Here is a 14,885-nt window from a genome sequence, read left to right as displayed (position 1 = left end):
CTCTCCACTTCTAACCCACCCTCTCCAACTCTAACCCACCCTCTCCAACTCTAACCCACCCTCTCCAACTCTAACCCACCCTCTCCAACTCTAACCCACCCTCCCCTCCCCTCTCCTAACCCACCCTCTCCCCTCCCCAGCTCTCCTCTCCTCCCCACTTCTAACCCACCCTCTCCAACTCTAACCCACCCTCTCCAACTCTAACCCACCCTCTCCAACTCTAACCCACCCTCTCCAACTCTAACCCACCCTCTCCACTTCTAACCCACCCTCTCCAACTCTAACCCACCCTCTCCCCTCCCCACTTCTAACCCACCCTCTCCAACTCTAACCCACCCTCTCCAACTCTAACCCACCCTCTCCAACTCTAACCCACCCTCTCCAACTCTAACCCACCCTCCCTCCCCTCTCCTAACCCACCCTCTCCCCTCCCCAGCTCTCCTCTCCTCCCCACTTCTAACCCACCCTCTCCTCCCCACTTCTAACCCACCCTCTCCAACTCTAACCCACCCTCTCCAACTCTAACCCACCCTCTCCACTTCTAACCCACCCTCTCCAACTCTAACCCACCCTCTCCTCCCCTCTCCTAACCCACCCTCCCCTCCCCAGCTCTCCTCCCAAATTACTCACCCTCCTCAACTCTAACTCATCATTTCCTCTTCTCTCCCCAACTCTAACTCATCATTTCCTCCCCCTCACCTCTCCCCTCCTCAACTCTAACTCATCATTTCCTCCCCCTCACCTCTCCCCTCCTCAACTCTAACTCATCATTTCCTCCCCCTCACCTCTCCCCTCCTCAACTCTAACTCATCATTTCCTCTTCTCTCCCCAACTCTAACTCATAATTTCCTCTTCTCTCCTCAACTCTAACTCATCATTTCCTCCCCCTCACCTCTCCCCTCCCCAACTCTAACTCACCCTCTCCTCAGGTGATGTACCCTCCTCCAGGCTGTTGAGGGCGTTCTCCACTCTGGCCAGGCGTCCGGACAGGGACAGCAGCAGGCTGACCACCTTGTCCAGGTCTCCTATGAACATCCTGAACTTGTCCAGCTGGTTTGGCGTACAGACCTGCTGCACCGTGGCCTCCACCTCCTCTCCTAGGGCGTTGTTATCATGGACGTCCTCCTGGAGACTCTCTCTGGCCTCACGCAGCACCTGCAGCTTCCTGCTGAGAGAGTCCACCAGCTCCTGCTGCAGGACGAGAGGGAGAGGGTTAGAGGTCAGAGGTCAGGATGCAGCTTCCTGCTGAGAGAGTCCACCAGCTCCTGCTGCAGGACGAGAGGGAGAGGGTTAGAGGTCAGAGGTCAGGATGCAGCTTCCTGCTGAGAGAGTCCACCAGCTCCTGCTGCAGGACGAGAGGGAGAGGGTTAGAGGTCAGAGGTCAGGATGCAGCTTCCTGCTGAGAGAGTCCACCAGCTCCTGCTGCAGGACGAGAGGGAGAGGGTTAACCCCATCTATCAAGATGGCCTGAGTTCTGTCGCTGAGATAATTCTGATTTAACCCCGTCTATCAAGATGGCCTGAGTTCTGTCACTAAGATAATTCAGATTTAACCCCATCTATCAAGATGGCCTGAGTTCTGTCACTGAGATAATTCTGATTTAACCCCATCTATCAAGATGTCCTGAGTTCTGTCACTAAGATAATTCAGATTTAACCCCATCTATCAAGATGGCCTGAGTTCTGTCACTGAGATAATTCTGATTTAACCCCATCTATCAAGATGGCCTGAGTTCTGTCACTGAGATAATTCTGATTTAACCCCATCTTTCAAGATGGCCTGAGGCTGTATATCCCAGGACGACTCTTGATAACTTCTTCAGTCAAACAGAATGATCAACAGTGTCGATCACCTTTGACAGGTCAATGAACAAGGCAGCAAAGCTATTTTTAGCATCCAAGGCCTTGGCAACCAGCGTGGTAGTACTAGGCCTAAACCCTGATTGGTGTATATTAAAAAAAACAATTATCAGATAAAAAGGAACGAAGTTGTACATTAACCAAGGATTCAAGAATCATATACAGATGTCCATGCTTTTGGAATACTTCCTGATAACAATGTTAATATTAAATATGGGCTACTGATCCAGCAATAAGGGATGTAATCACGTCTAATGTTAACACAGCATCCAGGACTTCTGTATCAGGGAATTTCAGAGAAGGAAACTCCGGACCAGCATGTTCAAGATCATTCAATAGATTTTCACCTTCTACATCCAAATGACTCTTTCCAAGAGCTCTGAAATAAATCAAATATAAAGCCTGCAGAGATACTGGTGATTACATGCATTAGTAATAGGGCCAGAATCTAAATGAATTTATTGGGGGAGAAAAGAGGAGACACAACCCTTCAGTGACGTAACAGCTTTCCAACATGTAGCTGGGTTCCCTGTACATTCAGATAGAGTATTTACAAAATAATCAGATTTTGCTTTTTTAACTAGTTTTACACACAGATTTCTCAGATCGCTTGAAAGACTGCCAGTCTGGGAGTCTGCCAGTCTGGGAGTCTGCCAGTCTGGGAGTCTGCCAGTCTGGGAGTCTGCCAGTCTGGGAGTCTAGCTGTGGCCCAGGCAGCATCTCTGTTGTGCAGGACTTCAGATAGCGCTGGACTGAACCAAGGGAAATACCTACTTTTAATTCTCAGTCTATGATCAATGATGTTCAATAGTGGCATGTTTGGGGTCTTAGGTAAACAAACCATGATTCACCCACTGTTCCCTGCCCCACTGTAAATGAGTGTAGTAGTTACAGAGGTCTGTTACAGTAGAACACAGAGTTAGGGTTAGATGTCTAGTTACAGAGGTCTGTTACAGTAGAACACAGAGTTAGATGTCTAGTTACAGAGAGGTCTGTTACAGTAGAACACAGAGTTAGATGTCTAGTTACAGAGGTCTGTTACAGTAGAACACAGAGTTAGATGTCTAGTTACAGAGGTCTGTTACAGTAGAACACAGAGTTAGATGTCTAGCTACAGAGGTCTGTTACAGTAGAACACAGAGTTAGATGTCTAGTTACAGAGGTCTGTTACAGTAGAACACAGAGTTAGATGTCTAGTTACAGAGGTCTGTTACAGTAGAACACAGAGTTAGGGTTAGATGTCTAGTTACAGAGGTCTGTTACAGTAGAACACAGAGTTAGATGTCTAGTTACAGAGAGGTCTGTTACAGTAGAACACAGAGTTAGATGTCTAGTTACAGAGGTCTGTTACAGTAGAACACAGAGTTAGGGTTAGATGTCTAGTTACAGAGGTCTGTTACAGTAGAACACAGAGTTAGATGTCTAGTTACAGAGGTCTGTTACAGTAGAACACAGAGTTAGATGTCTAGTTACAGAGGTCTGTTACAGTAGAACACAGAGTTAGATGTCTAGTTACAGAGGTCTGTTACAGTAGAACACAGAGTTAGATGTCTAGTTACAGAGAGGTCTGTTACAGTAGAACACAGAGTTAGATGTCTAGTTACAGAGGTCTGTTACAGTAGAACACAGAGTTAGGGTTAGATGTCTAGCTACAGAGGTCTGTTACAGTAGAACACAGAGTTAGATGTCTAGTTACAGAGGTCTGTTACAGTAGAACACAGAGTTAGATGTCTAGTTACAGAGGTCTGTTACAGTAGAACACAGAGTTAGATGTCTAGTTACAGAGGTCTGTTACAGTAGAACACAGAGTTAGATGTCTAGTTACAGAGGTCTGTTACAGTAGAACACAGAGTTAGATGTCTAGTTACAGAGGTCTGTTACAGTAGAACACAGAGTTAGATGTCTAGTTACAGAGGTCTGTTACAGTAGAACACAGAGTTAGATGTCTAGTTACAGAGGTCTGTTACAGTAGAACACAGAGTTAGGGTTAGATGTCTAGTTACAGAGGTCTGTTACAGTAGAACACAGAGTTAGATGTCTAGTTACAGAGGTCTGTTACAGTAGAACACAGAGTTAGATGTCTAGTTACAGAGGTCTGTTACAGTAGAACACAGAGTTAGATGTCTAGTTACAGAGGTCTGTTACAGTAGAACACAGAGTTAGATGTCTAGTTACAGAGGTCTGTTACAGTAGAACACAGAGTTAGATGTCTAGTTACAGAGGTCTGTTACAGTAGAACACAGAGTTAGATGTCTAGCTACAGAGGTCTGTTACAGTAGAACACAGAGTTAGATGTCTAGCTACAGAGGTCTGTTACAGTAGAACACAGAGTTAGATGTCTAGCTACAGAGGTCTGTTACAGTAGAACACAGAGTTAGATGTCTAGCTACAGAGGTCTGTTACAGTAGAACACAGAGTTAGATGTCTAGTTACAGAGGTCTGTTACAGTAGAACACAGAGTTAGATGTCTAGTTACAGAGGTCTGTTACAGTAGAACACAGAGTTAGATGTCTAGTTACAGAGGTCTGTTACAGTAGAACACAGAGTTAGGGTTAGATGTCTAGTTACAGAGGTCTGTTACAGTAGAACACAGAGTTAGGGTTAGATGTCTAGTTACAGAGGTCTGTTACAGTAGAACACAGAGTTAGATGTCTAGTTACAGAGGTCTGTTACAGTAGAACACAGAGTTAGATGTCTAGTTACAGAGGTCTGTTACAGTAGAACACAGAGTTAGGGTTAGATGTCTAGTTACAGAGGTCTGTTACAGTAGATCACAGAGTTAGGGTTAGATGTCTAGTTACAGAGGTCTGTTACAGTAGAACACAGAGTTAGATGTCTAGCTACAGAGGTATGTTACGGTAGAACACAGAGTTAGATGTCTAGTTACAGAGGTCTGTTACAGTAGAACACAGAGTTAGGGTTAGATGTCTAGTTACAGAGGTCTGTTACAGTAGAACACAGAGTTAGATGTCTAGTTACAGAGAGGTCTGTTACAGTAGAACACAGAGTTAGATGTCTAGTTACAGAGGTCTGTTACAGTAGAACACAGAGTTAGATGTCTAGTTACAGAGGTCTGTTACAGTAGAACACAGAGTTAGATGTCTAGTTACAGAGGTCTGTTACAGTAGAACACAGAGTTAGATGTCTAGTTACAGAGGTCTGTTACAGTAGAACACAGAGTTAGGGTTAGATGTCTAGTTACAGAGGTCTGTTACAGTAGAACACAGAGTTAGATGTCTAGTTACAGAGGTCTGTTACAGTAGAACACAGAGTTAGATGTCTAGTTACAGAGGTCTGTTACAGTAGAACACAGAGTTAGATGTCTAGTTACAGAGGTCTGTTACAGTAGAACACAGAGTTAGATGTCTAGTTACAGAGAGGTCTGTTACAGTAGAACACAGAGTTAGATGTCTAGTTACAGAGGTCTGTTACAGTAGAACACAGAGTTAGGGTTAGATGTCTAGTTACAGAGGTCTGTTACAGTAGAACACAGAGTTAGATGTCTAGTTACAGAGGTCTGTTACAGTAGAACACAGAGTTAGGGTTAGATGTCTAGTTACAGAGGTCTGTTACAGTAGAACACAGAGTTAGATGTCTAGTTACAGAGGTCTGTTACAGTAGAACACAGAGTTAGATGTCTAGTTACAGAGAGGTCTGTTACAGTAGAACACAGAGTTAGATGTCTAGTTACAGAGTTCTGTTACAGTAGAACACAGAGTTAGATGTCTAGTTACAGAGGTCTGTTACAGTAGAACACAGAGTTAGATGTCTAGTTACAGAGGTCTGTTACAGTAGAACACAGAGTTAGGGTTAGATGTCTAGTTACAGAGGTCTGTTACAGTAGAACACAGAGTTAGATGTCTAGTTACAGAGGTCTGTTACAGTAGAACACAGAGTTAGATGTCTAGTTACAGAGGTCTGTTACAGTAGAACACAGAGTTAGGGTTAGATGTCTAGTTACAGAGGTCTGTTACAGTAGAACACAGAGTTAGGGTTAGATGTCTAGTTACAGAGGTCTGTTACAGTAGAACACAGAGTTAGGGTTAGATGTCTAGTTACAGAGGTCTGTTACAGTAGAACACAGAGTTAGGGTTAGATGTCTAGTTACAGAGGTCTGTTACAGTAGAACACAGAGTTAGATGTCTAGTTACAGAGGTCTGTTACAGTAGAACACAGAGTTAGATGTCTAGCTACAGAGGTCTGTTACAGTAGAACACAGAGTTAGATGTCTAGTTACAGAGGTCTGTTACAGTAGAACACAGAGTTAGATGTCTAGTTACAGAGGTCTGTTACAGTAGAACACAGAGTTAGATGTCTAGCTACAGAGGTCTGTTACAGTAGAACACAGAGTTAGATGTCTAGTTACAGAGGTCTGTTACAGTAGAACACAGAGTTAGGGTTAGATGTCTAGTTACAGAGGTCTGTTACAGTAGATCACAGAGTTAGATGTCTAGTTACAGAGGTCTGTTACAGTAGAACACAGAGTTAGGGTTAGATGTCTAGCTACAGAGGTCTGTTACAGTAGAACACAGAGTTAGATGTCTAGTTACAGAGGTCTGTTACAGTAGAACACAGAGTTAGGGTTAGATGTCTAGTTACAGAGGTCTGTTACAGTAGATCACAGAGTTAGATGTCTAGTTACAGAGGTCTGTTACAGTAGAACACAGAGTTAGATGTCTAGTTACAGAGGTCTGTTACAGTAGAACACAGAGTTAGATGTCTAGTTACAGAGGTCTGTTACAGTAGAACACAGAGTTAGGGTTAGATGTCTAGTTACAGAGGTCTGTTACAGTAGAACACAGAGTTAGATGTCTAGTTACAGAGGTCTGTTACAGTAGAACACAGAGTTAGATGTCTAGCTACAGAGGTCTGTTACAGTAGAACACAGAGTTAGATGTCTAGTTACAGAGGTCTGTTACAGTAGAACACAGAGTTAGGGTTAGATGTCTAGTTACAGAGGTCTGTTACAGTAGAACACAGAGTTAGGGTTAGATGTCTAGTTACAGAGGTCTGTTACAGTAGAACACAGAGTTAGATGTCTAGTTACAGAGGTCTGTTACAGTAGATCACAGAGTTAGATGTCTAGTTACAGAGGTCTGTTACAGTAGAACACAGAGTTAGATGTCTAGTTACAGAGGTCTGTTACAGTAGAACACAGAGTTAGATGTCTAGTTACAGAGGTCTGTTACAGTAGAACACAGAGTTAGATGTCTAGTTACAGAGGTCTGTTACAGTAGAACACAGAGTTAGATGTCTAGTTACAGAGGTCTGTTACAGTAGAACACAGAGTTAGATGTCTAGTTACAGAGAGGTCTGTTACAGTAGAACACAGAGTTAGATGTCTAGTTACAGAGAGGTCTGTTACAGTAGAACACAGAGTTAGATGTCTAGCTACAGAGGTCTGTTACAGTAGAACACAGAGTTAGGGTTAGATGTCTAGCTACAGAGGTCTGTTACAGTAGAACACAGAGTTAGATGTCTAGTTACAGAGGTCTGTTACAGTAGAACACAGAGTTAGGGTTAGATGTCTAGTTACAGAGGTCTGTTACAGTAGAACACAGAGTTAGGGTTAGATGTCTAGTTACAGAGGTCTGTTACAGTAGAACACAGAGTTAGATGTCTAGCTACAGAGGTCTGTTACAGTAGAACACAGAGTTAGGGTTAGATGTCTAGTTACAGAGGTCTGTTACAGTAGAACACAGAGTTAGATGTCTAGTTACAGAGGTCTGTTACAGTAGAACACAGAGTTAGGGTTAGATGTCTAGTTACAGAGGTCTGTTACAGTAGAACACAGAGTTAGATGTCTAGTTACAGAGAGGTCTGTTACAGTAGAACACAGAGTTAGGGTTAGATGTCTAGTTACAGAGGTCTGTTACAGTAGAACACAGAGTTAGGGTTAGATGTCTAGTTACAGAGGTCTGTTACAGTAGAACACAGAGTTAGGGTTAGATGTCTAGCTACAGAGGTCTGTTACAGTAGAACACAGAGTTAGATGTCTAGTTACAGAGGTCTGTTACAGTAGAACACAGAGTTAGATGTCTAGTTACAGAGGTCTGTTACAGTAGAACACAGAGTTAGATGTCTAGTTACAGAGGTCTGTTACAGTAGAACACAGAGTTAGATGTCTAGTTACAGAGGTCTGTTACAGTAGAACACAGAGTTAGGGTTAGATGTCTAGCTACAGAGGTCTGTTACAGTAGAACACAGAGTTAGATGTCTAGTTACAGAGGTCTGTTACAGTAGAACACAGAGTTAGATGTCTAGTTACAGAGGTCTGTTACAGTAGAACACAGAGTTAGATGTCTAGTTACAGAGGTCTGTTACAGTAGAACACAGAGTTAGATGTCTAGTTACAGAGGTCTGTTACAGTAGAACACAGAGTTAGGGTTAGATGTCTAGTTACAGAGGTCTGTTACAGTAGAACACAGAGTTAGATGTCTAGTTACAGAGGTCTGTTACAGTAGAACACAGAGTTAGATGTCTAGTTACAGAGGTCTGTTACAGTAGAACACAGAGTTAGATGTCTAGTTACAGAGGTCTGTTACAGTAGAACACAGAGTTAGATGTCTAGTTACAGAGGTCTGTTACAGTAGAACACAGAGTTAGATGTCTAGTTACAGAGGTCTGTTACAGTAGAACACAGAGTTAGATGTCTAGTTACAGAGACCAGTACAGTAAAGAGAGGGCTCCTGGTACCTTTTTATTGGCCAGGTCGTGGTCCAACTCATCCGCTGACTCCTCCTCCAGCTCCTCCTCTAGCCCCTCCCTCTCCTGCATGTCTTTCAGCTTGATCAGAAGCTCCGCCTTTGGTGCCGACGTGCTGTAGTAGGTGGAGCTGGTCACCAAAGCAACTGCTGCCGCTACACTGTCCTCCTCACTCCTGGAAAAAGAAATGGACTCATTTAGTACCCCAGTATACACATCCCACTATGAGGAGGAAGACTATTATAATCCAGCTCCCACTATGAGAAGGAAGACTATTATAATCCACCTCCCACTATGAGGAGGAAGACTATTATAATCCACATCCCACTATGAGGAGGAAGACTATTATAATCCACCTCCCACTATGAGGAGGAAGACTATTATAATCCACCTCCCACTATGAGGAGGAAGACTATTATAATCCACCTCCCACTATGAGAAGGAAGACTATTATAATCCACCTCCCACTATGAGGAGGAAGACTATTATAATCCACATCCCACTATGAGGAGGAAGACTATTATAATCCACCTCCCACTATGAGGAGGAAGACTATTATAATCCACCTCCCACTATGAGGAGGAAGACTATTATAATCCACCTCCCACTATGAGGAGGAAGACTATTATAATCCACCTCCCACTATGAGGAGGAAGACTATTACAATCCACCTCCCACTATGAGGAAGACTATTATAATCCACCTCCCACTATGAGGAGGAAGACTATTATAATCCACCTCCCACTATGAGGAGGAAGACTATTATAATCCACCTCCCACTATGAGGAGGAAGACTATTATAATCCAGCTCCCACTATGAGGAGGAAGACTATTATAATCCACCTCCCACTATGAGACAGAAGACTATTATAATCCAGCTCCCACTATGAGGAGGAAGACTATTATAATCCACCTCCCACTATGAGGAGGAAGACTATTATAATCCACCTCCCACTATGAGGAGGAAGACTATTATAATCCACCTCCCACTATGAGGAGGAAGACTATTATAGTCCACCTCCCACTATGAGGAGGAAGACTATTATAGTCCACCTCCCACTATGAGGAGGAAGACTATTATAGTCCACCTCCCACTGTGAGGAGGAAGACTATTATAATCCACCTCCCACTGTGAGGAGGAAGACTATTATAATCCAGCTCCCACTATGAGGGGGAAGACTATTATAATCCACCTCCCACTATGAGAAGGAAGACTATTATAATCCACCTCCCACTATGAGAAGGAAGACTATTATAATCCACCACCCACTATGAGACAGAAGACTAGTATAATCCAGCTCCCACTATGAGGAGGAAGACTATTATAATCCAGCTCCCACTATGAGGAGGAAGACTATTATAATCCACCTCCCACTATGAGGAGGAAGACTAGTATAATCCACCTCCCACTATGAGACGGAAGACTAGTATAATCCACCTCCCACTATGAGACAGAATACTATTATAATCCACCTCCCACTATGAGGAGGAAGACTACTATAATCCAGCTCCCACTATGAGAAGATTATTATAATTCAGCTCCCACTATGAGAAGGAAGACTATTATAATCCACCTCCCACTATGAGAAGACTATTATAATCCACCTCCCACTATGAGAAGACTATTATAATCCACCTCCCACTATGAGAAGACTATTATAATCCACCTCCCACTATGAGAAGGAAGACTATTATAATCCAGCTCCCACTATGAGAAGACTATTATAATCCACCTCCCACTATGAGGAGGAAGACTATTATAATCCAGCTCCCACTATGAGAAGACTATTATAATCCACCTCCCACTATGAGAAGATTATTATAATTCAGCTCCCACTACGAGAAGACTATTATAATCCACCTCCCACTATGAGAAGACTATTATAATCCACCTCCCACTATGAGAAGGAAGACTATTATAATCCAGCTCCCACTATGAGAAGACTATTATAATCCAGCTCCCACTATGAGAAGACTATTATAATCCAGCTCCCACTATGAGAAGGTAGACTATTATAATCCAGCTCCCACTATGAGAAGGAAGACTATTATAATCCAGCTCCCACTATGAGGAGGAAGACTATTATAGTCCACCTCCCACTATGAGGAGGAAGACTATTATAATCCACCTCCCACTATGAGAAGGAAGACTATTATAATCCACCTCCCACTATGAGGAGGAAGACTATTATAATCCACCTCCCACTATGAGAAGGAAGACTAGTATAATCCACCTCCCACTATGAGACGGAAGACTAGTATAATCCACCTCCCACTATGAGAAGGAAGACTATTATAATCCACCTCCCACTATGAGGAGGAAGACTATTATAATCCAGCTCCCACTATGAGGAGGAAGACTAGTATAATCCACCTCCCACTATGAGGAGGAAGACTATTATAATCCAGCTCCCACTATGAGGAGGAAGACTATTATAATCCACCTCCCACTATGAGGAGGAAGACTAGTATAATCCACCTCCCACTATGAGAAGGAAGACTAGTATAATCCACCTCCCACTATGAGAAGGAAGACTATTATAATCCAACTCCCACTATGAGGAGGAAGACTATTATAATCCACCTCCCACTATGAGACAGAATACTATTATAATCCAGCTCCCACTATGAGGAGGAAGACTATTATAATCCAGCTCCCACTATGAGACGGAAGACTATTATAATCCAGCTCCCACTATGAGAAGGAAGACTATTATAATCCACCTCCCACTATGAGGAGGAAGACTATTATAATCCAGCTCCCACTATGAGGAAGACTAGTATAATCCACCTCCCACTATGAGGAGGAAGACTATTATAATCCAGCTCCCACTATGAGGAGGAAGACTATTATAATCCACCTCCCACTATGAGGAGGAAGACTAGTATAATCCACCTCCCACTATGAGAAGGAAGACTAGTATAATCCACCTCCCACTATGAGAAGGAAGACTATTATAATCCAACTCCCACTATGAGGAGGAAGACTATTATAATCCACCTCCCACTATGAGACAGAATACTATTATAATCCAGCTCCCACTATGAGGAGGAAGACTATTATAATCCAGCTCCCACTATGAGACGGAAGACTATTATAATCCAGCTCCCACTATGAGACGGAAGACTATTATAATCCAGCTCCCACTATGAGGAGGAAGACTATTATAATCCACCTCCCACTATGAGGAGGAAGACTATTATAATCCACCTCCCACTATGAGGAGGAAGACTATTATAATCCACCTCCCACTATGAGGAGGAAGACTATTATAATCCACCTCCCACTATGAGGAGGAAGACTATTATATTCCACCTCCCACTATGAGGAGGAAGACTATTATAATCCACCTCCCACTATGAGGAGGAAGACTATTATAATCCACCACCCACTATGAGGAGGAAGACTATTATAATCCACCTCCCACTATGAGGAGGAAGACTATTATAATCCACCTCCCACTATGAGGAGGAAGACTATTATAATCCACGTCCCACTATGAGGAGGAAGACTATTATAATCCAGCTCCCACTATGAGGAGGAAGACTATTATAATCCAGCTACCACTATGAGAAGATTATTATAATTCAGCTCCCACTATGAGAAGGAAGACTATTATAATCCACCTCCCACTATGAGGAGGAAGACTATTATAATCCACCTCCCACTATGAGAAGACTATTATAATCCACCTCCCACTATGAGGAGGAAGACTATTATAATCCACCTCCCACTATGAGAAGACTATTATAATCCACCTCCCACTATGAGAAGACTATTATAATCCACCTCCCACTACGAGAAGACTATTATAATCCAGCTCCCACTATGAGGAGGAAGACTATTATAATCCAGCTCCCACTATGAGGAGGAAGACTATTATAGTCCACCTCCCACTGTGAGGAGGAAGACTATTATAATCCACCTCCCACTATGAGAAGGAAGACTATTATAATCCACCTCCCACTATGAGGAGGAAGACTATTATAATCCACCTCCCACTATGAGACAGAAGACTAGTATAATCCACCTCCCACTATGAGACGGAAGACTATTATAATCCAGCTCCCACTATGAGGAGGAAGACTATTATAATCCACCTCCCACTATGAGAAGGAATACTAGTATAATCCACCTCCCACTATGAGGAGGAAGACTATTATAATCCAGCTCCCACTATGAGGAGGAAGACTATTATAATCCAGCTCCCACTATGAGGAGGAAGACTATTATAATCCACCTCCCACTATGAGGAGGAAGACTATTATAATCCACCTCCCACTATGAGGAGGAAGACTATTATAATCCACCTCCCACTATGAGGAGGAAGACTATTATAATCCACCTCCCACTATGAGGAGGAAGACTATTATAATCCACCTCCCACTATGAGGAGGAAGACTATTATAATCCAGCTCCCACTATGAGAAGATTATTATAATTCAGCTCCCACTATGAGAAGGAAGACTATTATAATCCACCTCCCACTATGAGGAGGAAGACTATTATAATCCACCTCCCACTATGAGAAGACTATTATAATCCACCTCCCACTATGAGAAGACTATTATAATCCACCTCCCACTATGAGAAGACTATTATAATCCACCTCCCACTATGAGGAGGAAGACTATTATAATCCACCTCCCACTATGAGGAGGAAGACTATTATAATCCACCTCCCACTATGAGAAGACTATTATAATCCACCTCCCACTATGAGAAGACTATTATAATCCACCTCCCACTACGAGAAGACTATTATAATCCAGCTCCCACTATGAGAAGGAAGACTATTATAATCCAGCTCCCACTATGAGAAGGAAGACTATTATAATCCACCTCCCACTATGAGAAGGAAGACTATTATAATCCAGCTCCCACTATGAGAAGGAAGACTATTATAATCCAGCTCCCACTATGAGGAGGAAGACTATTATAGTCCACCTCCCACTATGAGGAGGAAGACTATTATAGTCCACCTCCCACTATGAGGAGGAAGACTATTATAGTCCACCTCCCACTATGAGGAGGAAGACTATTATAGTCCACCTCCCACTATGAGGAGGAAGACTATTATAGTCCACCTCCCACTGTGAGGAGGAAGACTATTATAATCCACCTCCCACTGTGAGGAGGAAGACTATTATAATCCAGCTCCCACTATGAGGGGGAAGACTATTATAATCCAGCTCCCACTATGAGGAGGAAGACTATTATAATCCAGCTCCCACTGAGGAGGAAGACTATTATAATCCAGCTCCCACTATGAGGAGGAAGACTATTATAATCCAGCTCCCACTATGAGGAGGAAGACTATTATAATCCACCTCCCACTATGAGGAGGAAGACTATTATAATCCAGCTCCCACTATGAGAAGACTATTATAATCCAGCTCCCACTATGAGGAGGAAGACTATTATAATCCAGCTCCCACTATGAGGAGGAAGACTATTATAATCCAGCTCCCACTATGAGAAGACTATTATAATCCACCTCCCACTATGAGAAGGAAGACTATTATAATCCACCTGCAGGAGCGGTAGAGATACTCTTAATGATCGGCTATGAAAAGCCAACTGACATTTACTCCTGAGGTGCTGACCTGTTGCACCCTCGACAACTACTGTGATTATTATTATTTGACCATGCTGGTCATTTATGAACATTTGATCATCTTGGCCATGTTCTGTTATAATCTCTACTAGAGGTCGACCGATTAAATCGGTATGGCCGATTAATTAGGGCAGATTTCAAGTTTTCATAACAATCGGAAATCGTTATTTTTTTTTTACACCTTTATTTAACTAGGCTTCAATAGATAGATTTATTTAAGAACACATTCTTATTTTCAATGACGACCTCGGAACGGTGGGTTAACTGCCTCGTTCAGGGGCAGAACAACAGATTTTTACCTTGTCAGCTCAGGGATTCAATCTAGCAGCCTTACAGTTAACTAGTCCAACGCTCTAACCACCTGCCTCACGAGGAGCCCGCCTGTTACGCGAATGCAGTAAGAAGCCAAGGTAAGTTGCTAGCTAGCATTAAACTTATATTATAAAAAACAATCAATCGTTATAACTACACATGGTTGATGATATTACTAGTTTATCTAGCGTGTCCTGCGTTGCATATAATCGATGCAGTGCGCATTCGCGAAAAAGGACTGTCGATGCTCCAACGTGTACCTAACCATAAACATCAATGCCTTTCTTAAAATCAATACACAGAAGTACATATATTTTTAAACCTGCATATTTAGCTAAAAGAAATCCAGGTTAGCAGGCAATATTAACCAGGTGAAATTGTGTCATTTCTC

General features: G+C 42.8%; 1 protein-coding gene across 5 annotated transcripts in view; it reads right to left on the bottom strand.

Annotated features, from left to right (window-relative positions):
* LOC129869502 (protein Shroom2-like) overlaps nt 1-14,885 on the bottom strand; it is a 132,398-nt gene that overhangs the window by 12,595 nt on the left and 104,918 nt on the right. For all 5 annotated transcript variants that reach the window (XM_055943963.1, XM_055943967.1, XM_055943965.1 and 2 more), the window contains 2 exons: nt 8,556-8,739; nt 919-1,191 (listed from right to left, as the gene is read on the bottom strand). In XM_055943963.1, coding sequence (XP_055799938.1) covers nt 919-1,191; nt 8,556-8,739 — 457 coding nt within the window. The remainder of the gene's footprint in view (nt 1-918; nt 1,192-8,555; nt 8,740-14,885) is intronic.

This window comes from Salvelinus fontinalis, chromosome 14 (genome assembly GCF_029448725.1).
Source record: "Salvelinus fontinalis isolate EN_2023a chromosome 14, ASM2944872v1, whole genome shotgun sequence".
NCBI lineage: Eukaryota > Metazoa > Chordata > Actinopteri > Salmoniformes > Salmonidae > Salvelinus > Salvelinus fontinalis.
This window is presented reverse-complemented; position numbering and strand designations above follow the sequence as displayed.